The sequence below is a fragment of the Oenanthe melanoleuca genome, chromosome 9, assembly GCF_029582105.1.
Source record: "Oenanthe melanoleuca isolate GR-GAL-2019-014 chromosome 9, OMel1.0, whole genome shotgun sequence".
NCBI lineage: Eukaryota > Metazoa > Chordata > Aves > Passeriformes > Muscicapidae > Oenanthe > Oenanthe melanoleuca.
Window position 1 is genome coordinate 13,767,235 of NC_079343.1, and position 20,391 is coordinate 13,787,625.

At 49.6% G+C, this 20,391-nt stretch overlaps 3 protein-coding genes across 3 annotated transcripts in view; 2 read left to right on the plus strand and 1 right to left on the minus strand.

Moving 5' to 3' along the window:
* Positions 1 to 1,162: 1,162 nt before the first annotated feature.
* The window catches only part of GFM1 (G elongation factor mitochondrial 1), a 151,698-nt gene continuing 132,469 nt past the window's right edge, over positions 1,163 to 20,391 (plus strand). The window contains exon 1 of the mRNA XM_056498435.1: positions 1,163 to 1,167. The gene's annotated coding sequence lies outside the window, so the exon portion shown is untranslated. The remainder of the gene's footprint in view (positions 1,168 to 20,391) is intronic.
* Positions 1,423 to 8,241, minus strand: SHOX2 (short stature homeobox 2). Its single transcript, XM_056498451.1, has 5 exons — positions 7,267 to 8,241; positions 6,095 to 6,303; positions 3,729 to 3,786; positions 3,557 to 3,645; positions 1,423 to 3,459 (listed from the first exon to the last, which is right to left on the minus strand). Exons 1-5 carry the CDS (start codon positions 7,529 to 7,531, stop codon positions 3,208 to 3,210), a joined length of 873 nt encoding a protein of 290 aa, XP_056354426.1. The 5' UTR covers positions 7,532 to 8,241; the 3' UTR covers positions 1,423 to 3,207.
* RSRC1 (arginine and serine rich coiled-coil 1) overlaps positions 8,080 to 20,391 on the plus strand; it is a 103,491-nt gene continuing 91,179 nt past the window's right edge. Inside the window, exons 1-4 of the mRNA XM_056499134.1 lie at positions 8,080 to 8,192; positions 8,992 to 9,156; positions 11,051 to 11,245; positions 13,678 to 13,797. Coding sequence (XP_056355109.1) covers positions 8,080 to 8,192; positions 8,992 to 9,156; positions 11,051 to 11,245; positions 13,678 to 13,797 — 593 coding nt within the window. The remainder of the gene's footprint in view (positions 8,193 to 8,991; positions 9,157 to 11,050; positions 11,246 to 13,677; positions 13,798 to 20,391) is intronic.

A 20,391-nucleotide genomic window follows, 5' to 3' on the forward strand; every position in this document is an offset into this window, starting at 1 on the left:
CAAGGAAACCAGGAATGTGAGTGTTCCTGTCCAAAAACATCCCGTTAAGAGTATTTTATTTTAATCACAGCTGTGCTAAAAACCACACAGTTCTCTCACACCATCCAATCACCTTCCCTGATAGGGGGAAAACCCATTTTTCCTGACTTTTTATTACAAGAATCTCCAAGACAGACACGCCAAGAGCTGAGGGGGGGTTTGAGGTTCCCGTTGCATCCACCACGTTTGTGTTACACCCCCAAAAACCCGCCCAGGGGTTTTGGGCAGCTCCACCCGAAGCAGCTGTGCTTTAAGCAGAGCAGGTGGGACGTGACAGGTTAATTTGGAGGAGGGAGAGGTGTCTGAGGCCGCGATGCTCTCATGCACATATTAATGAACTGCTCTATTCGGGATCAATCGACACCACCGCTACTTTCATTGACTTTATAATTAGCACTATCTTACTTTTGCTGGAATAAAGCTGGTTTTGCCTAATGTAAAATCTATCATTTCCAGCCCGTTATTAGCATGGGGACGGCCGAGCTGCTTTGACTCTGGGCTTTGCCGGGAGGGCTCTGATTGTCCCTGTCCCTATCCCTGTCCTTATTCCTGTCCTTATTTCTGTCTTCATCCATGTCCCCATCCCAGTCCCCATCCTTATTTCTACCCTTATCCCTGTCCTCGTCCATGTCCTTATTTCCTTCTGTCCCTATTTCTGTCCTTAACCCTGTCCCTATCCCTGTCCTTATTTCTGTCCTTAACCTTGTTCTTATCCCGGTCCTTATTTCTGTCCTTATTTCTTTCTGTCCTTATCCCTGTCCTCATCCCGATCCTTATTTCCGTCCTTATCTCTTTCTGTCCTTAACCCTGTCCCTATCCCTGTCCTTAATCCTGTCCCTATCCCTGTCCTTAATCCTGTCCCTATCCCTGTCCTTATTTCTGTCCCTATCCCTGTCCTTGTTTCTGTCCTTATCCTTGTTCTTATCCCGGTCCTTGTTTCTTTTCTTATCCTTGTCCTCATCTCTGTCCTTAGCCCGGTCCTTATTTCTTTCTGTCCTTATCCCTGTCCTCATCCCGATCCTTATTTCTGCCCCTATCCCTGTTTTTATCCCTGTCCTTATTCCTGTCCCTATCCCTGACCTTACTTCTGTCCTTATCCCGTCCTTATTTCTGTCCTGCCGCAGCCGGCCCGGGGAAACCTTTCCCAGCCCTTCCCAACCCTTCCCAACCTTTCCCAGCCCTTCCCGCCCCTCTCCCCGCGGGGTCTCGGGGGTTGCACATCCCTCTCCATCCCATCCATCGCTGCCCCCGGAGCGGCTCCTCCCGCCGGGATCTGCCGGAGCTCCGGGAGGAGAATCCCGGCTGGGGGAAGCGCGCAGCCCGCAGCGCTCGGGGGTCGCTCCCGATCCCCCCGCATCCCTCCCTGGAAAAGATTCCGAGCCGTTCCGCTTTCCTGGCTTTTATTACCTGAGGGAACCTGACAGAACTCGTAAAGACGCGATCGCTACGGAGCTTCCAGTGCCGCGTCCCGGTTCCGTTCGTGCGGCCGAAACTCGGGAAAAACTCGGAGAAAGTAGGGGGGGAAAAAAAAATAAATAAATTAAAAAGCTGCGCGGAGGCGAGCGGCGCTTCCTCGTCGTGCTGAGCGCTCTCGGCGTGTCGCGATATCTACGGAGCAGAAAGAAACGTGCGAGCTCTACAGGAGGTGAGAACAAGGTAAAGAAAAGAAAAAAGAACATCACCGATGGCTGCACAGCGACAGTCCCGGCACCGTGCCCCAAACCGTCCCCCTTCAGTCAATAGGTCGCAAAGTGTCTTAAATTCATTACTTGGCACTTATTGAAATTCGTGACGTCGAAAATGGATTAAAAAAGGTGAAGCAAACCTGAGTGAAACAAAATATATTGTACTGACAACAAATGCAATGAGATAACAGCATCTTGCTTTCTTTTTTTTTTTTCTTTTTTCTTCTTTTTTTTTTTTTTCTTTTTAAAATAACTTAAAATACACTAGAAAAAATATGGTCAATATAAATAATTTTGTTTTCATGGAGAACAAATAGATACAAAGCCCGTCCATACCAAAGTTCGCGTAGAAGAGCTTTCCCTCTGTCTTGGCAATAAGCATGAGGGTCAGATGGCAAAATCTGGGATAACAATCACTGACTGCAGGGTACCCCAGCTTAAATAGCTATACGTCTCTCAAATAATAATAATAATAACCAAAAAAATCACAAGGTTACGTGAATAGATACACCTTTATGAGATAAAATGTAAATGTTTGACAGTCAACTATCAATTCACAAGTTATAGCCAAAATAAACTTTGTTCGTGTGTATCAACATATTTTACATGTACCCAGTACCTCTTATTGGAATTTGCCGTGGTGTCAAGTAGTGGTTGGGAATTAAATACTCTTTTTTTTTTTTTTTTTTTTTCCTTTTACTTTTTTTTTTTTCATTTACTTTTGCCCTCGGGACAGGAGAGACCCGGCAAAGGGAGGCAAACTCCGCTCTCCTGGCGCTTTCCTTTCCCTTTTATTTCAGAGGTGGGACAGCAAACGACCAACAAAGATGTGAGAGTGGAAAAGGTAGCGCTTGATCTGCCTCTCTCTGCCTGCTTCCCTCCGAGATTAAAGGCGAAAGAACCCAGCCACGTTTGTTTGTTTGGTTTTGTGGTTGTCTTGGTTTTTTTTTGTTTTTTTTTTCCTACTAAAGATGAGGGTGAAGTGCAAGTGAATCAAAGTACTCCATCAATGAAATACAAATACATGCAACCCGGAATGCTGCTGGAGGAAGTATCCCGGACAGTTTCCCATTAGAAATTCGCAGAGAAATTATTGTCTTTTTTTTTTTTTTTTCTGTTCGTTGTCATCTTTCTCTCTTCATTTTTTTTCCTTTTTTTTTCCTTTTTTTTTTTTTTTTTTTTTTTTTGTCGCTATTCCAGACGTGGTTGTTAAACTCAAGTACCTGATGCAACGTGAAAGGAGGCCCGCCTCTCTTATCAAATTTCTTGTATTAAAGTGAACTTCGCAGAAAAAGGTCAGTTTCAAAACCTGTGAACTTCCCAGCTGCGCGTCCTCTAATTCCTTAAATAAGTATATATCTCCTGTCCGTTTCTCCTCTCCCTCGTTTCTTTTTTTAACTCTTTTCCCCCTTTTTTTTTTTTTGCCAAAAAAAAAAAAAAAAAAAAAAAAAACTAAAGTAAAGAAAAGCAAGCAGCAGCGCGGTCACAGCCCCAGGGCAGCAGCGTGTTTCTTGGCCTTCAGGCGGAGGTCGGCGATGCTGGAATTCTTGCTGGTGGTCTTGGCGGCGGCGGCGGCGGCCACCACGGAGGCGGCGGAGGCGGACTCGGCCAGGGTGGCCAGCGGTAGCCCGAAGGGGGGCGCGGGGAACATCATGTAGGGGGCGTGGGCCAGGTGCGGGTGCAGGTGATGGTGAGCGTGGGCCACGGCGCTGTCCAGCTGCAGCTGCGCCTGCACCTGCGGGCGACAAGCGGAGGGTGGCCCGTGTCACCTCCCCTACCCCCCCACCCCAAAAAAAAAAAAGCCACGCGGCCACCCAGCCGCCCACACGTACCTGCTGGAAGGGCATCCTCAGAGCGCCCACGTTCACGTAAGGAGCCACCCGGCAGGCTTCGAACTGCGTGGCGGCTCCGATCAGCACCCCTGGGGAGGGAGCGCGGGTCAGCGTGGGGACAGCGAGGGGACAACGCGGGACCCCCGCACAGCCGCGCCCCCCGCCCCGCTACCTTTGTGCAGCTGGTTCTCCTGCTTCCGACACTTGGCGCGGCGGTTCTGGAACCAAACCTGCGGGCAGGGGGACAGGGGTGGGACAGGGACCCGAGAAACCCGCCCGGAATAACACCAACACCACCAATAACAATAAAAATAATAATAATAATAATAAATTCCCAACGCTCCCAGACAAAGCCGCGGGTGCGCTCCCCCCTCCCGGGCAGCCCCCGCTCCCCAGCTCCGAAAGGGAAAAGAGCCCAAAATCTCCGAAAATCGCCAAGCGCGCAGTGCACGCCCCAGGGAAATGATTTCTCCTCTTTCTGCATCGCGCTCCCAAAAGGCTGAAATCGCCCTTGATGCCCGCTACTAACGGGCGAGAATGGCCTGAGGAGCTCGTGCTCATTAATAAATTCATTAATTAGCTGTATCTTGCAGAAAACCTCAACAACAACCGGGTTTTGTGACTTTTTATCTTATTTTCTTTTTCGGAGGGATGTCGGGGTTGGAGGAGAATTACGGTCCTAAAAGCTTTGCTACAAAAGAAGTTTCGAATTTCTCTGTTCGCTGGAGAGTAGCACAGAAGCGGAATAATTATCTCATTATCATAATAATCTAATTTGCTTGCACCGAAAAGGCTGCCCCGTTAGACAAGAACATACTTTTAATATTGGAAATGGAACCGTTAAAATAAATTCCCAGCCTTAAGTTCTGCTGGTTTGGAGAAAGGAGGGAGGGAAAGGGGGAGAGCCGGGCTTTAAACATCTCCGTTTTAACCCAGGGCTCTGCAGCGCATCCCAGCAGCCACAACGGCCAAGGAATCCTTCCCCCGCCGCCAGAAAAAAAGAAAAAAACGAAGGTAAAAATTGCATTTTTTTTAGGTCTTACTCGAAAAGAAGAATATAAACGGGAATTCCTCCCGCCCTGTCATTTTCTCCAGCCAAGGAAAATCTGCCCAAGAGCCACGTTCGCCCTCAGCCTCCCGTGGAAACAAACGCGCCTTCCATCATTTACAAATTAGAGCAGATACGAGGCAAAATATTATTGAAAAGCGGTTTTTTCTTTTTTTTGTTTTTTTTTTTTCCGGGAGGATTTCTAGGGAATGGGTTTAATCTATGTAAATCTCCAAAAGTTATTATGCACCCTGCGATTTGGCATCATGGGAGCGCGGATTATGCGCCGCCGCCGCCTCCTTTGTCGAGCACCTCCCTGCTCCATTTTCCACAGCCAACAACTTTTTTTGCCTTGGTTTTGTTAAGGTTTGATGAACAGAAATAAAAAATAAATGTAAAAAAAAAAATCTACGAACAAACGCAGTTAAAAACCAACCAACCAAAAACCAACCGAGCAGCCAGGGAAAAAAAAAATAAAACACAAATAACCAACCAAAAAAAAAAAAAAAAAAAAAAAAAAAAAAAGGGGGGGGAGAGGGAAAATGAAGACTTAATTTTTTTTTTTTTTTTTTTTTTTTGGTGGTTCAGGTTCTGACAAAAGCTGCTCATTTTGAGTTTTTTGGTTCCCCGTGCCGGCTCTGCTCTGTCCTCACAACCTTCCACGATGCACGGAAACCCCCCAAGGACTGAGCGCATACTTGGGTGCAGATGGTGCCTGCGAGCACAAAGATTGAGGGGGAGTATCTGTTACAGCGATACTTTCCACCAGCTGCAGATGTTCGGGGCCTAAAACTTCTCCATGTGTTCCAACAAATAATGACCATCATTTTCTCTTCTTTTATTTTCAGAACGGAAATACACCGGAGCAGCTACATTTGTTCTCATTTGAGGGATCCCCTTCCTCCCCGGTCCTCAGCTCATCCCGACAGAACTCGCAGAAAGCAGCTCAGGAACCCGTTTGGAAAAAAACTTTGGGAGGGTGCAAAGCTCAGGTTAAACCCGGAGAAGCCGCGGCTTCCCTGGAGGGGAGAAAGCTCAAAGTATCTCGGGTTAATCCCAGACTTTCTGTATTTCATAAACCCCAACAAAGCACCTCGCTCAATTTTCGTGCCGTTTCAACATTTAAGAACTACGAGGAGAAACGGACTGAAAACAGATCCGATATCATTGTTTCACTTGGCTCTTTCTAATTCAGTTTATGGTCGCGACATCCATGTCGGGAATCGGTGTGTCCATGGATGAGGCGGGCAGCGGGAGCGGCTGCCGAGGCAGGGATGGAATAACAGCGGAGCTGGGATAAAACACGGCAGAACGGAGGGACGGGGACACGGGGGGAGACAAATCCCGGGCAGGCAAAAGCCTGCGAGGCCGTGAAGTTGGCAGAGGCATGGAGCTGCCTCCGCTCCCTGACAGAAGGATGGGGCTCGTCCCCATCATTTTCCCGGCTCTTCCCGAGCTGTCCCTTCCCCCGAGCACCGCACCCCGGCTACCTGCACCCTGGCCTCGGAGAGCCCCAGCCGCTGGCTCAGCTCCTCCCGCATGAACGCGTCGGGGTAGTGGGTCTCGTCGAAAAGCCTTTCCAGCTCGTTCAGCTGCTCCAGGGTGAAATTCGTCCGGCTCCTCCTCTGCTTGATTTTCGTCTGCCCTTCGTCTTCCATCGCTTTCGCATCCTCCTTGCGCTCCTTCAGCTCTGGGGACACTGGGCACGACAGAGCAGTCAGAGCGGCGGGGCCGGGGCACCGGGGCTCTCCCGGTTCCCTCCGCTGCCGGCGGCCGGGGGGATGCGGGGGGATGCGGGGGGAGCCCCCCGGGGCCGGGGCAGCCGAGAGCGGGGCCTGTGCGCCCGGGCCGCGCTAGGCCGCTGCCGTTCCGAGCTCCGCCGCTGCCTCCGGTAACCTCTGCGGGCAAACCGGGGTCCGCACCGAGCCCTCCCCTCCGGCCCGCCGCGCTCCCGGGGGATGCGCAGCAACAGGTCCCGGAGCCTCCGCCGCTCCCTCCGCGCCCCGCGCTCCCCCGGGATTCGGTTCTCCCCGGTCAGCTGGCGGCCGGAGACGCGCCCCGGGCCGGAGAGCGGGGCCCGAGCACCGAACCCCCCGGGGCCGCCCGGCCCGCTCCGGCCGCGGCTCCCCCGCGGTACCGATCGCTTTATTCCAGCATCTCCCGTTCGGGGATGCTCCGGGCGCTCCGCCGGTCCGAACAAAAGGGCGGCAGCGACCCGCGGGTCCCCGCAGCCACGGGCACGGGCCCGGCCGCTTCCCGCAGCGCCCGAGAGCGGCCCCGGCAGCGGAACATCCGCGGGCGGATCCGCTGGAACCCCGGGGCTGAGCGTGGGCAGCGCGGCCCGACCCCACGCGGGTCCGCGCAGCCCGGGGCCGCGGGGAACGAACGGGGCCCGCGGGGCCGGGCTTTCGTTGGCGGCGCGGCTTCCCGTGGGATGCCGAACGGGAACAAGATCGCGTTGTGAGCAAGTTAAATCCGGGTTTAAATATTTTAATCTAAAAACTTCGAGGCTGGCCGCCGATCTCCCACGGATGGGAGAGCCCCGGGCAGCCGCCCATCAGCGCCGGGCGCAGCCTCCCCGCGAACCCCCGTCCACCCGCGACCCCGACGGGGGAAGGGGAAAGGGAACGGGAGAAGGGGGAGCCCGCGGTGCCGCCGTTACCGTCGCTGAGCTTGGGGGTGGCCGCCTCGGCCGCTCTCTCGGCGGCGGCGTCGGGTTCTCGCGGCGGGGAGCGCCCGGCCGGCCGCCCCGCGGGGCTGCCCGTGTCCTCCCGGCCCGGCTCCGCCGCCGCCCCGCCGGGCTCCCGCGGGCCGCCGCCGCCGCGCAGGGGCCCGCTCTCCAGCACCTCGCGGTAGGTGATCAGCTCCTTCTTCTCCTTGGCTTTGGGATCAAACGACTTGGAGACAAACGCCGTCAGCTCCTCCATGGCTCAGGGGCGCGCTGCCCCGGCTCCCCGGGCGGGCATCCACGGGGCGGGGAGGAGGCGGCGGCGGCGCCCCGGGCCGTGCCGAGCCGGGCCGGGCCGTGCCGCCCGACGTGCAGGGCTCCCGGGGTCTGATAGCGACGCCGCGATTGAAGTGGCACTATTTATACTTTGCAAAGCCGGCCCCTTGTTCCCGGCGAATTACCTCCCCTCGGAGCTCTGAATGGACCCCTTCCTTCCTCCCTTTTCCTTCCTCCCGTCCTCGCCGCTCGCCCGCCCGCCGCGGGGCACTGCGGCCACGGCACCGCCCGCCCGCCGCGCGCTGCGCCCTAATTAATTTAATTAGGAGCGGGGACCGTGCGCGAGGTCCCGGGCGAGCGCGGCGCGGAGAGGGGCCGGGGCGGCGGGGGAGTGGCCACCGGGACGCGCGGGGGGGCGGCGGGGGCGCGCAGGCTCCGCGCACCGCCCCGCGGCCCCGGGCACGGCCAACCCGAGCGGCCCCGGCCCCGCGGGAGCCCCGAAAGTTCCTCCGTGGGCGCCCGAGTGCCCCGATGAACGAGGGGATGGATGACAAGCGAGGAACGCGGCCGCGGCAGGAGCGGGCGCGCAGCGAGGCATCAATTACAGCCAAACACGCCAATATCGCTAATATTGTTTTCTCTTTGTATTTTTAAAATCCCACCACGGAGCACTTTTCGTTGACGGAACTCGCCTCTCTCCCACCTTTGCTAAATTCTAATAAATTATTCAGAATTGTTTAACTCTTGCCTGCGTATCGATTTTTCATTGACCTCTGGGGCGATGACTTCACATAACGGAGCGTTCATTTACCGGGGCAGGTTCAGTACCGGGGGTGGTACCGGCGTTTATTCAGAGCCTGTCGCGACAGGCAGCGAGTCCCGATCCCCCGCGCCCGGAGCCGCTCCCACGGGGCATTTTCGATGCCAGGGGCATCGGGCACCGGGGGATTCGGTGACACCGAATTTGGTGACCCTCCCCGGCCCCTCCGCCCTGACATTTCGTTTATCCCCACGCGCGTTTCGCCATTCCCGTGGCGGGGGAGCGCGTGCTGGGGAGCTCGCGTTAAACGAACCAAATTGGGTGAGAAAATCGAACTAAGCGAAGGTATTAAATCGTTCTGTTGTATTTCTGGTCATTGTCCCGGCTCCGTCCGTGCCCACCCGAGCCCGGCGGGCACGGCCGCGGTGCGTAAAACCCCGACCGGGCTTTAACTCTTCGGGACGGAACGAAAACCGCTCCGTGCCGCTGTCACCCGCGGCGGGACGCGGAGCGGGCGGGACTCGCCGGTGGGTCGCCGTGTTGGGCACGGTGCAGACAGCGCTCCGTGGGCTCTGCACCCCCCGTGGGCAGCGGGACCACCCACGCTCCCCTCCTGCCCGTCACCCGCGGCGTGTCCTGCAGGGTGCAGAGAGGGCTCGGTGGGCTCTGCCCCCCCGTGGCAGCGGGATCCCGGTGCCGGTGCCGGTCCCGCGTGGGCGCCGCCGCCGCTGCGATCGATGGCTCGGCGCTCGCCGTGCGGCCTGGCCGCGCTCGGCGCTGCACTGGCGCTGCCTGCCCGCGCCCCGGAAGGCGCTGCGCTCGAACCGGGGCCGCGGCGGCTCCGCCAGGTACGGGGGACAGGGAGGGGGAAAAGGGGACACAGGGGGACACAGGGGACAGCGGGGACACGGCACACGGGGCACGGGGCACGGCAGAGGGATCGGCGGCCGCTGCAGGGCCGGGTGTGCTCAGCGGCAGCGCGGCCTCCGCTGAGGGCGGTGCGGGCCCACAGCGCCGGGCGCGGCCGTGGAGCCCCTCACGGGGAGTCCGGGCTGCACCGGGGATTGCAGTCCTGGGGATTGGAGTCCTGGGGATTGGAGTCCCGGCTCACCGGGGATCGGAGTCCCGGCACACCGGGGATTGGAGTCCTGGGGATTGCACTCCCGGCTCACCGGGGATCGGAGTCCCGGCTGCACTGGGAATTGCAGTCCAGGCTGCACTGAGCATTGCTGCACCGGGGATTGCAGCCCCGGTTTAGGATTACAGTCCCGGCTGCACTGGGAATTGCAGTCCTGGCTGCACTGAGGATTGCTGCACCGGGGACTGCAGCTCCGGCACACCGGGGATCGGAGTCTTGGCTGCATTGGGGATTGCAGTCCCGGGTCTGGTTTGCAGCCCCGGTTGAACCGAGCATTGCAGCCCCGGCTCTGGATTGCAGTCCCGGCTCAGGATTGCAGTCCCGGCTCAGGATTGCAGTCCCTGCTCAGGATTGCAGTCCTAGCTCAGGATTGCAGTCCCGGCTCAGGATTGCAGTCCCTGCTCAGGATTGCAGTCCTAGCTCAGGATTGCAGTCCCGGCTGAGGATTGCAGTCCCGACTCTGGATTGCAGTCCCGGCTCAGAATTGCAGTCCCGGCTCAGGATTGCAGTCCCGGCTCAGGATTGCAGTCCCGGCTCAGAATTGCAGTCCCGGCTCAGGATTGCAGTCCCGGCTGTACCAGGGATTGCAGTCCCGGCTCAGGATTGCAGTCCCTGCTCAGGATTGCAGTCCCGGCTCAGGATTGCAGTCCTAGCTCAGGGTTGCAGTCCTAGCTCAGGGTTGCAGTCCCGGCCCAGGATTGCAGTCCCGGCCCAGGATTGCAGTCCCGGCTCAGGATTGCAGCCCCGGCTCAGGATTGCAGTCCTAGCTCAGGATTGCAGTCCCGGCTCAGGATTGCAGCCCCGGCTCAGGATTGCAGTCCCGGCCCAGGACTGCAGTCCCGGCTCAGGATTGCAGTCCCGGCCCAGGATTGCAGTCCCGGTTCTGGATTGCAGTCCCGGCTCTGGATTGCAGTCCCTGCTCAGGATTGCAGTCCCGGCTCAGGATTGCAGTCCCGGCTCAGGATTGCGGTCCTAGCTCAGGATTGCAGTCCCGGCTCACCAGGTATTGAGGAGAGGCAGGGGAAGGAGCCCCTGGAGCTGCTGGTTGTGGTTGCACCCCCTGAGCAATCTCCGGGAGCTGCCCAGGCAATCCCGGTGTCACCGGCCTGGCCTGGGAGTTCCTGAACGGGAATTCCCCCGGCGCAGATGCCGTGAGCAGAACGGGGAGGATGTTCCTTGAGTCCTGCAGCTCCCGGCAATGCTCCAGGAGTATTTCTGTGTCCTTAATGGTGAATTCTCCTTTGTTCTGCTCCAGGCTCTCCCCGCTGCATCAGGAGGTGCTGCCAAAAAGTGTGAGGAAGGGCAAAAGTTTGGATGGAGGAAATGAGCGAGTTGGACCCGTCTGTGCTGGGAAGAGGAGGAGCAGAGAGGGGATCGGGGCTGGAGAATTCCTGAGGGAACTGGGAAAGGGGCTCAGCCCGGAGAAAAGGAGGCTCAGGGGGGATTTCTGGCTCTGCACAACTCCCTGACAGGCGGGGGCAGCCGGGGAGGTTGGGAACAGGGACAGGAGCACCTGAACCACCTATTTTTATTTTCCTATAAACATAAACAAACACACCGCAGCCAGCAGAGCTGCCAGCTGGGAACGTGTGGGTGTTTTCTAGGTCGAGGATGGGCCGGCGCTCCTCGGACACGGAGGAGGAGAGCAGGAGCAGGAGGAAGAAGAAGCACCGCCGGCGCTCCTCCTCCAGCAGCTCCTCGGGCAGCCGCAGCTACGGCCGCAAGAAGGCGGGCAGGAAATCCAGGTCCAGGTCACGCTCTCGGGATCTCCAGTCCTGGTCCCATTCCTATGAGAAAAGGTGCACTTGTGGGAGTTTTAACAAGCTGGGCTCTTCCACGTTACAGGAAGCTGGAAGGGTTGGGATTTTATGGCACAGAGTGTTCTGAGCAGTAAGAGATGTGAAGAATAAAACCCCCACCACCGTGACCAGAAATACCCACACCTCCCTCCCCACCCGGGAGAATAAAGCAGGGAATGTGCAGATCCAAAGGAAACTTCTGCTTTAAACCAGGGAAACCCCAGGAGATAAAATAACTTTTCCTTTCTTCTCCCAGCAGGGATAATTTCCACTGCCCTAGGGTGTTCCAAGCTCATCCAGCCTGGCCTGGGACACTTCTAGGGATCTAGGGGCAGCCACAGCTTCCATCCCAGCCATTCCTAATTCCCAGTAGCCCATTCCTAATTCCCAATATCCCATCCATCCCTGCCCTCTGGCAGTGGGAATTCATCCCCTGCGTCCTGTCCCTCCCTCCTTTGTCCTCTCCAGCTCTCCTGGAGCCCTTTAGGCTCTGCAAGGGGCTCTGAGCTCTCTCTGGATCCTTCTCTTCTCCAAGTGAACATTCCCAGCTCTCCCATCCTTGGCGCATTTCTGGGGCTCCATCCTGTTTGCCTCAGTCTGGCTTGTGCTAGTGAATTTACTGGGAAGTGGAGCTGGAAAACACTCCTGATATCCTGTAAATCCAGGAGGAAATGCTCCTGCCAAACCTTTCTGGAGTGGCTGCAGGGTGTGCTGAGTTTTATCAGGGTTTTATTCCCAGTCCTTTCTCCTGCTCCTTCTGGGATTTCCATCCTCCCTAGGGTGCCATGGGCTGTGATCCCAGCTATGAGCAGCTTCAATCCCATTATTCCAGCAGAGCCATGGCCAGTTCCCAGGAAAACCAGAGGGGATTTGGGCTGGGATGGACACCAGGACACTCAAACTGCATCCAGGAGAGATCCAAGGCTCTGCTTTTGGGATCTTGGCTTTGCCCTTGGAGCAGGGCATTTGCTCTGGCAGTTCAGGCTGTGTTCCATGTTGGGTTTATCCCTGACCCTCAGGAATCAAGGGCAGCAGTTTCTGGGATTCCTATCCCTCATCCTGCAGGAGCATCTCATTCCCATCACATTCAGGGGATGAACATCACAGGGTGAAGTTCTTCAGGTGTAACTCTGTTCTTCAGCACTCAACCTCTGCATCCCTTCCAGCATTCCAGCTCCTGCACCCCTTTCCCTTATGCTGGATAATCACTGAGCACATCCTGAATTCCAGCAGCTTTTCTGGGGTGTTGTATTTTAATATTAATCTCATGTAAAGGCCAAAAAGTAGGGAGGATTGTAATTGTTAATTAGTTAACTACTGAGGAGATGAAGAGGAAATGTTGATATTTGGATTTTGGGTTTAATATCTTTTCTTTCATCTTTCTCCTTGGTGTAGAAAAATTTATTCTTTGAATAAACAAAACTAAGAGGAAGGGAAGGGACCCTTTGGATTGCTGATTGCACTCAGGAGGGAACTGCCCTTAAATGAACTCAAATGAAATAAATTAACCCTGATTTACTGTTTACTACTGATAGTAGTTAAGGTCCCCACCCAAACTTTACTTTTTGCCTGGGATGTGGAGATTGGAGGACCAGCCTTTTAGGGCAGCAGTGTCCCTGTGTATGTGAGTTACTTGTAGGGGAACAGTGGGACTTGAGGCCTCTGGAGCACCCTACAAACCCCAGGTCTGTACATGTTTAGTCAGGAACTGTTGGGGTTTGTCCTGGGTTTTTGGGAGCAGAGCCACTCTCACCTGTGGCTCTGTTTTGTCAGGCATTGTTGGGTACTTGTTCTTGTGTTTTGGGGTTTTTGGGGAGCAGTGCCAGCCTCACCCCAGCTCTGTTTTCTCAGCAATCACTGGGGGTTTGTCCCTGGTTTTTGGGGGCAGTGCCAGCCTCACCCTGGCTCTATTTTCTCAGGAATTGTTTGGGATTTGTCCCTGTTTTTTGGGGTTTGGGGAGCAGTGTCACTCTCACCTCTGTTTTCTCAGCAGTCACTGGGGGTTTGTCCCTGTTCTTTGGGGTTAGTACCAGCCTCACCCTGGCTGTGTTTTCTCAGCAATCCTTGGGGGTTTATCCCTGCTTTTTGGGGGTTTGTGGGGGCACTGCAGCCTGACCCTGGCTGTGTTTTCTCAGCAATCCTTGGGGGTTTGCTCCTATTTTTGGGGTTTGTGGGGGCACTGCAGCCTGACCCTGGCTGTGTTTTCTCAGCAATCCTTGGGGGTTTGCTCCTATTTTTGGGGTTTGTGGGGGCACTGCAGCCTGACCCTGGCTGTGTTTCCTCAGCAATCGCTGGAGGTTTGCTCCTATTTTTGGGGTTTTTGGGGGCTCTGCAGCCTGACCCTGGCTGTGTTTCCTCAGCAATCCTTGGGGGTTTGCCCCTGTTTTTGGGGTTTTTGGGGGCTCTGCAGCCTGACCCTGGCTCTGTTGCAGGCGCAGACACAGATCCAGCAGCTCCTCCTCCTACGGCTCCCGGAGGAAGCGCAGCCGCTCCAGGGGCAGAGGCAAATCCTACAGATCCCAGAGGTCCAGGTCCAAGAGCAGAGCCAGGAGGTAAGAGACTCCCCAGGAAAAAAAACCAGAGTTATTGCTACTGCAGAAACACTCCTGGAAATCCTGAGCCTGGAATAAATGGAAATCATGGCTGCAGGTGATGTTTAAACCACACATCCCTTGAAATCCCTACTTTGGGATCTCCTGATTGTTTTCCACACATTGAATCTTTTAGTTACCCTGGTGAAATAATCTTGTAGGCAAGATATTTATTTTGCATTTGATTCAAGCAAAAAAAAGGACATAAACAGGGTCTATTGGTGTCATAGAATAATTTGGAAATATCTTGTGAATTTTTTTTGTTCCTGCTTTCCATAATTCCCACACATACCAGTGGCTCCCTGAAATTCAGAATAAACTGATTTTTCTCACCTGTGTTCCTCTTGGAAAAGGATGAGTCTTTAATTATGCAATCTTCTATTAATATTTAAGGATGTCTACAGTGAAAGTTTGCATTCATTGGTTTGTGACAAACAAATATCCCACAATTTAAATATTTAGATCTTAACTAGGAATTGTAACAGGTATTATAAAACCCAATTAAAAGATGCTCAAGTTGTGTTTGTGTGTATTTTTCAATTAAGAGGTTCAGCTGAAGTTTATCCTGGATACCAGCTTTCCCATTAGCATTTTCTGCTGATTTTAAATTAATTATTGAGTGGATCAGGCAGATCAAAGCAGTTTGGGCACATATTTAAAATCTTCAGCCAGGTGATTTTGTGTGCCTGCACTAAGAATTTTTTCAGCCTTTGGTTTCCATATTAAAACTAGGAGATGTTGCCTCTAAATACTGAAAAATTGTTGTTGAAAGATGTGAATATTCCACTTTCTCTTATTTCTGTTTGCCATGATTTATTCCCAGCTGTTCATTGGAAGAGTTGCTTGGATCCTTTATTGCTGCAGTGCCTTTGTAGTAGAAATTTGATTATTTAGATTTAAAAAGAAATGTAGAAATTAAACTGCCTGACCTCTCCTGGAGTATCCTCCCCATCAGAGCTGTGAATATCCACTTCTTTTTGCTAAGAAAATCAGTTTGAACCCACAGAAATGTCAGAAGAATGAGATGAAAAGGAAGATTTTTCAGTGTGTCACATACTCAGTGCTAGGAGCTGTGATAAATTAATTTAAAATGCTTTTTTATTATAATAAAACAATATATACTAAGTCACAGACCTCATTAGCTATGGTTTAGATGATATAAAATAATATTTAATAAATATAAATTGCAGATCTCACTAGCTATGGTTTAATGGTCACTTTTCCAAGGGATTTGATTTTAATCATGGTTACAATATATGGAAATTAAGTGCCTAAAATCTTGAAAAATGTGGCTATTGCTAGAAAATACTGTGTATCAAATATGTGAGGTATCAGGTATTTTATATATCAAATATTTGAGGTACCAGGAATTTTATGCATCAAATATTTTATGTATCAGATATTTGAGGTACCAGATATTTTATGTATCAAATATTTGAAGTACTGGGAATTTTGTGTATCAGATATTTTATGTATCAGGAATTTTGGGCATCAGTTATTTTATGTATCAGATATTTGAGGTACCAGGAATTTTGTGTATCAAATATTTAAGGCATTAGGTATTTTATGTATCAAATATTTGAGGTATAAGGAATTTTAGGTATCAAATATTTGAGGTACCAGGAATTTTGTGTATCAAATATTTAATGTATTAAATATTTCATGCATTGAATGTGCAGCACTAGAAGGGCAGAGCTGCACATTCCTTTAAATGCTTTAAATATTCACACCCACAGAGGGCAAATCTTGATAAATAACATCCTGAATGATCCCACAAGAGTCCAAAAACTTAAAATTGAACCAAACAGAACACTTTCCATCCTTTATGGTGATTTTTTTTTTTTTTTCTGAATCTGCTGTAATGTGGCACTGAGTGACTGTGGATTAATCTGATTTTGGAGAGTTAAATCTTAGTTTTGCACAAAGCTGCTACTCCAGGCCTGTGCTTGTCCTAGTTGTCAGTGATGCCAAAAAATCTCTTTTCTGCCTCCAAATCACTCAACCCAAGGGCTCACCAGCTTCCCAAGGACTTCAGGATTCCTCAGGCTGGAAAAGAGATTGAGGGCAATGTCATGGAAAATGTATAAAAATGTATTTACAGTGCTGGCATGGAGTTTTCATTAATTCCATCTGTAATTCCTAATTTATTTCTTTTGTTCAGGGTGGGAAAATTTATTTTCCTATGATTTTTTTCAAGGTAAATACTGAAGAAAGCACTTGTAAATAATGAATAAAAGGATGCTGAGGAACTCTTGAGTCTGCCTCTAGAAAATGATCTTTCTGTTGGAAGTTAAGGTCTGGTCTCTTTAAATCCCTGGAATTGTTTTGGGTATAAATCATGCAGCTGGCACAGATTCTGTATCCTGGAACATCTTTTCTCCCCACAATCCTCTACCAGCTTTTAATTTGTTTTTCAAGGTAGTGAAGGTGTTAAAAGTAATGTATTTTTTAATAATTTCTCTAACACAGGTGCTTTATTTGAGCAGATGATTTACAGATCTCCAGCACTGCAAAACACAGAGAGATCAAATTTTACTTTGAAAAGTTGGATTTTTATAATGACATGCCTAAAATATTTTAAATAGGTGTTGTTTGTAACCTAAACTGATTTCTGTGCTTTATTGGAGAAGAAAAGTTGTGCATATAATGATTATTTTATTTTCAAGGCATTTTTAGAGTGAAAAAAGTGGAGCTTCCTGCTAATGGTTGTGTTTAATTTGAGAAGCTAAACAAAATTGTGTGTGGACTATTTTATTTTAGATGCAGTTTTTAGGCTTCCCAGTATTGTTTGTATTTTATTTGAGACTATAAGGAAACTTGTGCATATTATAATTATTCTATTATTTTAGATGCTTTTTTAGAGTTTAAAAAATTGAGTTTCCCAGAAGTGGTTGTGTTTTGGTTTGAGAGCATAAGAAAATTTGTGCATATTATAATTATTTTAGATGTATTTTTTGAGTTAAAAAAGTGGAGCTTCCCAGTACTGCTTGTACTTTATTTGAGAAGATAAGAACTTGTGCATATTATCATTATTTTATTTTAGATGCATTTTTTGGGTTAAAAAAGTGAGCCTTCCCAGTGCTGCTTGTACTTTATTTGAAAGCATAAGCAAACTTGTGCATATTATAATTATTTTAGATGCATTTTTAAAGTCAAAAAAGTGGAGCTTCCCAGTAATGCTATAAATTCCAAGCTGTCCTACAGCAGGGGAGTACAATGCAAATAGGACTTAATAAGATCACAAACTGAATTTCAGCAGAAACAACCAAGATTTACATTAAATTAGGAATTTTAAAACCGATTTAGTTTGTTTTACTGAGCATTTGCTTAATAACATTTTGCCTCCTTGCAATCTTTTTAAAGCCAATAATTCCTCTGCGAAGCGTGGGCACATCCTCCCCTGGAAAAAAAATTGGAAGCAACAGCTCCCTCTCTGCAAGCAGGCAGCCAGAGCTGGGAAAAGAAATATTTCAGCTGCACAGAATTTAATAAATCATCCCATTTCCTAATTTGATCATATTAGATGCTGATGTGGAAGGAGCATTTCAAATAGCAGCTCCTCATTAATATACATCAGGCTGGGGAATAGCAGGGAATACTTATGGAGGGATGTCACAGTTCCTGTTCCTTAGTTTACTAAGTGGAACAGGTTGATGTGATCCTGGGTGTGATTTGTCACTGTCTTGCTAAAATGGTTTGGGTCGAGTTATGGAGTCCAGAAAGAGGGAGGCTGATAAATCAAAAGTGGATTGAGTGGACAGCAGGCAGTGATTGATACTGTGACAGGATATGAAGAAAGGAATCTTGATAGGAGCATGCCTGATATTGAATATGAGAAGGAAAATGGCCCTGGAGTATGGATATTATTCAAGGAAATGAGAATAATAATATCATCTTGAAATTATTGCTGGGTGAAGATTAGGAGAGTTCTTATTAGAATATTCTGCTGCTGTGCTGTGCAGGAGCTGGGCTCTCCCAGGATTCTGGGGAGTGCTGGGAGAGTTTCCATTCTGATTGTTCTGGGAGTTAATCACATCTAAAATACTCTGCAGCAGAACTTGCAGCACAAATCTTCTAATTCACGGAGATTTAAATAGAATTAACCAAAAAATGTTGACCTTTATTCTCCATTTCATCCAATCCTGTGATTACAGAGCATTCCACTGGAATTGCCTGTGAATATGCAAGTTTGCTTTATTGTCTGCCAGATGTCTTTGGCTTCTCCCATTATGTTAAACTGCAAACTGCTGCTTTAAAATATCTTTAATGCACTTCAACTTAAAAATTGACACTAAACCAGCAAGTGCATCTGTACATATTGAAGAAAAAAGGATTTTATGGGAAGTAATCCTGCCTGGAGAGCTGATCCTTGGCAGTGTGGCTGAAGGAGGTGCTTGAGCAGGTTTTACATCTTATTTCCTTACCATTCCTCCAGTGTAATTAATTTAATATTGAAATGTTGTTGCATCCAGGGGCAGGGGAGCTCTGCTTGGGGCTGCCTTTGCAATAGGTTTGGGTTTGGGGTGCAGGAGCAGCTGCCATTATCCCAGCAGTGTAACTGGAATTAAAACCTGGGCTCAGCCCTCCCAGCCTGGCAGAATTCTTTGTGTTTAGCCATTAATTTGTACTATTTAAAACTCAAGTGCAGTGTGAGAAGGGTCATTAAATAACTGAGAGTAAAACCCCACTGATTATGGTTTTGTGGGTTCTTTGAGAATTTCCTTTCTTAATACCTTCTTAAAAAATTGCTGTTAGATATTTTATTGCAGGGCTGATAGTGCACAGTTTGTAAGACTTTTTAAAGATGTCACTGAATGCTTTTGTATTTGTGTTACTGGTACCTGACTTCAGTTAATCTCCTTTTTTCCATACAATTATTTCAGTGCTGGAGTCTTTGCACATTAAATCCTGGCCTGTCAGACCTCACAGCTGATAAGAACTAGTGGATCAAAACACAATTTGCAGTAATTTTGTGTTTGTCTGTCCTCAGCACTGGTGGAGATTTTTTTCATGGATTACAGAGCTGGGGCTTTATTATGAAAACTTCAGGAGGGATTTCCTCAAACAGCATCAGCCTAAAAGGAAAATAAAGATTTTTAGGAGAGAGGAAATTAAAAGGGATGGATGTTTTGAGTGGACAGCACATGAATAAAGGATAAAATTGTGATGGGTGAATTTGCTGGAGAGTTTATGGAGGAGCAGGAGGATTTAGAGACTGATTTAAAAAAAGGAATAAAAAGGAATGGAATGTTTCCAGTGGTGGCAAATATCCACTGAAGTTGTGTGGAGTAAGAAGCTGATTTTAGGGGTGTTAAGGTGTGAATTTCAGGGTGATGCAGCTGTGGGACTAAAGCTGGTGATGTTCCAGGTGAGGGACTGAGCATTCTATAGTTTTTATTCTTGTCATTAATTTTTAGAATTTTTTTTTTTTGCCTGTTGTTGCCACTGGAGTTACTATTCCTTTCAAGTATTGATCTGCAGCTTAGGATATTTTTTCACCCCATCCTCCTCAAGTTAACCCACTCTGGTGCAATTATATGAGGAATGAGTGTAAATATTACCTGTTCCTCTCTCTTTTTACTGCTGGGAAAGTTTCAAGCCTTTGGCCCATTAGCAAATAGATGTAATTAAGATATTGCAGCATTTCTTTCATGAAACTTCAAATAAAAGCTTGGGGCAGGAAGGTGGAATTGCCATTGCTGAGTGTGATCCTGCTGATGGTAATGTCAGCTCATGTTTATTTTTCCCCCAATAAATCCAACCTTGCAGTTTTTATTTAGGATCTTGTTGCATTCCAGGTTATATCAGCACCAACCTCTGAAAATATCTTTTTTTTTGTTGTAATAACTGACTTTTTTCAAGAGGAACAATCAGTTTGTTCTTGGCTGTCCAGGAAAGGCCCAGAGGTGGAGCAGGAGCAGTGGAGATATCCTGGAGCACCAAGCACTGCTCAGCTCATTGCCCAGCCCTAATTGATCACTTTGGGAAATTAAACTTCACAAGGCAATGCCCAGGGCCCTGCAGTTATCAATAAGGCCACAGAGCTGCCTGTGACATTTCCTTTGATGCCTTTCATTGGTATAAAACAAAAAAAAAGAGCCTTTAAAAAAGCTCTGAGTGCATCAGTGCTGTTCTGGAGCTCAGGCTCGAGCCTGATGACACAAAAGTTGGTTTTTTGTGCAGCCCAGGTGTTATGTACACACAGGGGGTTTAAAATTAAACCTGCTTATTTCTCTAGAACCTTTCATTGGTTTGGGAAAAGGTGTCTTTGCAGGGTGTTGGGTTTTTTTAGTGCTTCAGTTTTCTGTTTGGAACAGGAACTCAAGAAAACAAAAAAACAACTCCCCTTAGTGGGGAATTGCCTTTTTGATTTCAGTGTATCTACATTCTAAACCAGTATGTATTTTAAGTTTTTTTATTTAATTCTCTTTTTTCTCTGTTACCATGAAATAGAATCTGTTATTTCTTTGCTGATGTTTCTTGAGGCAGCCCTGCAAAAGCAGATGTCTAAAGGATGCCCTGGTGCAACCCAAGGCCCTCTTTGCTCTGAAAATC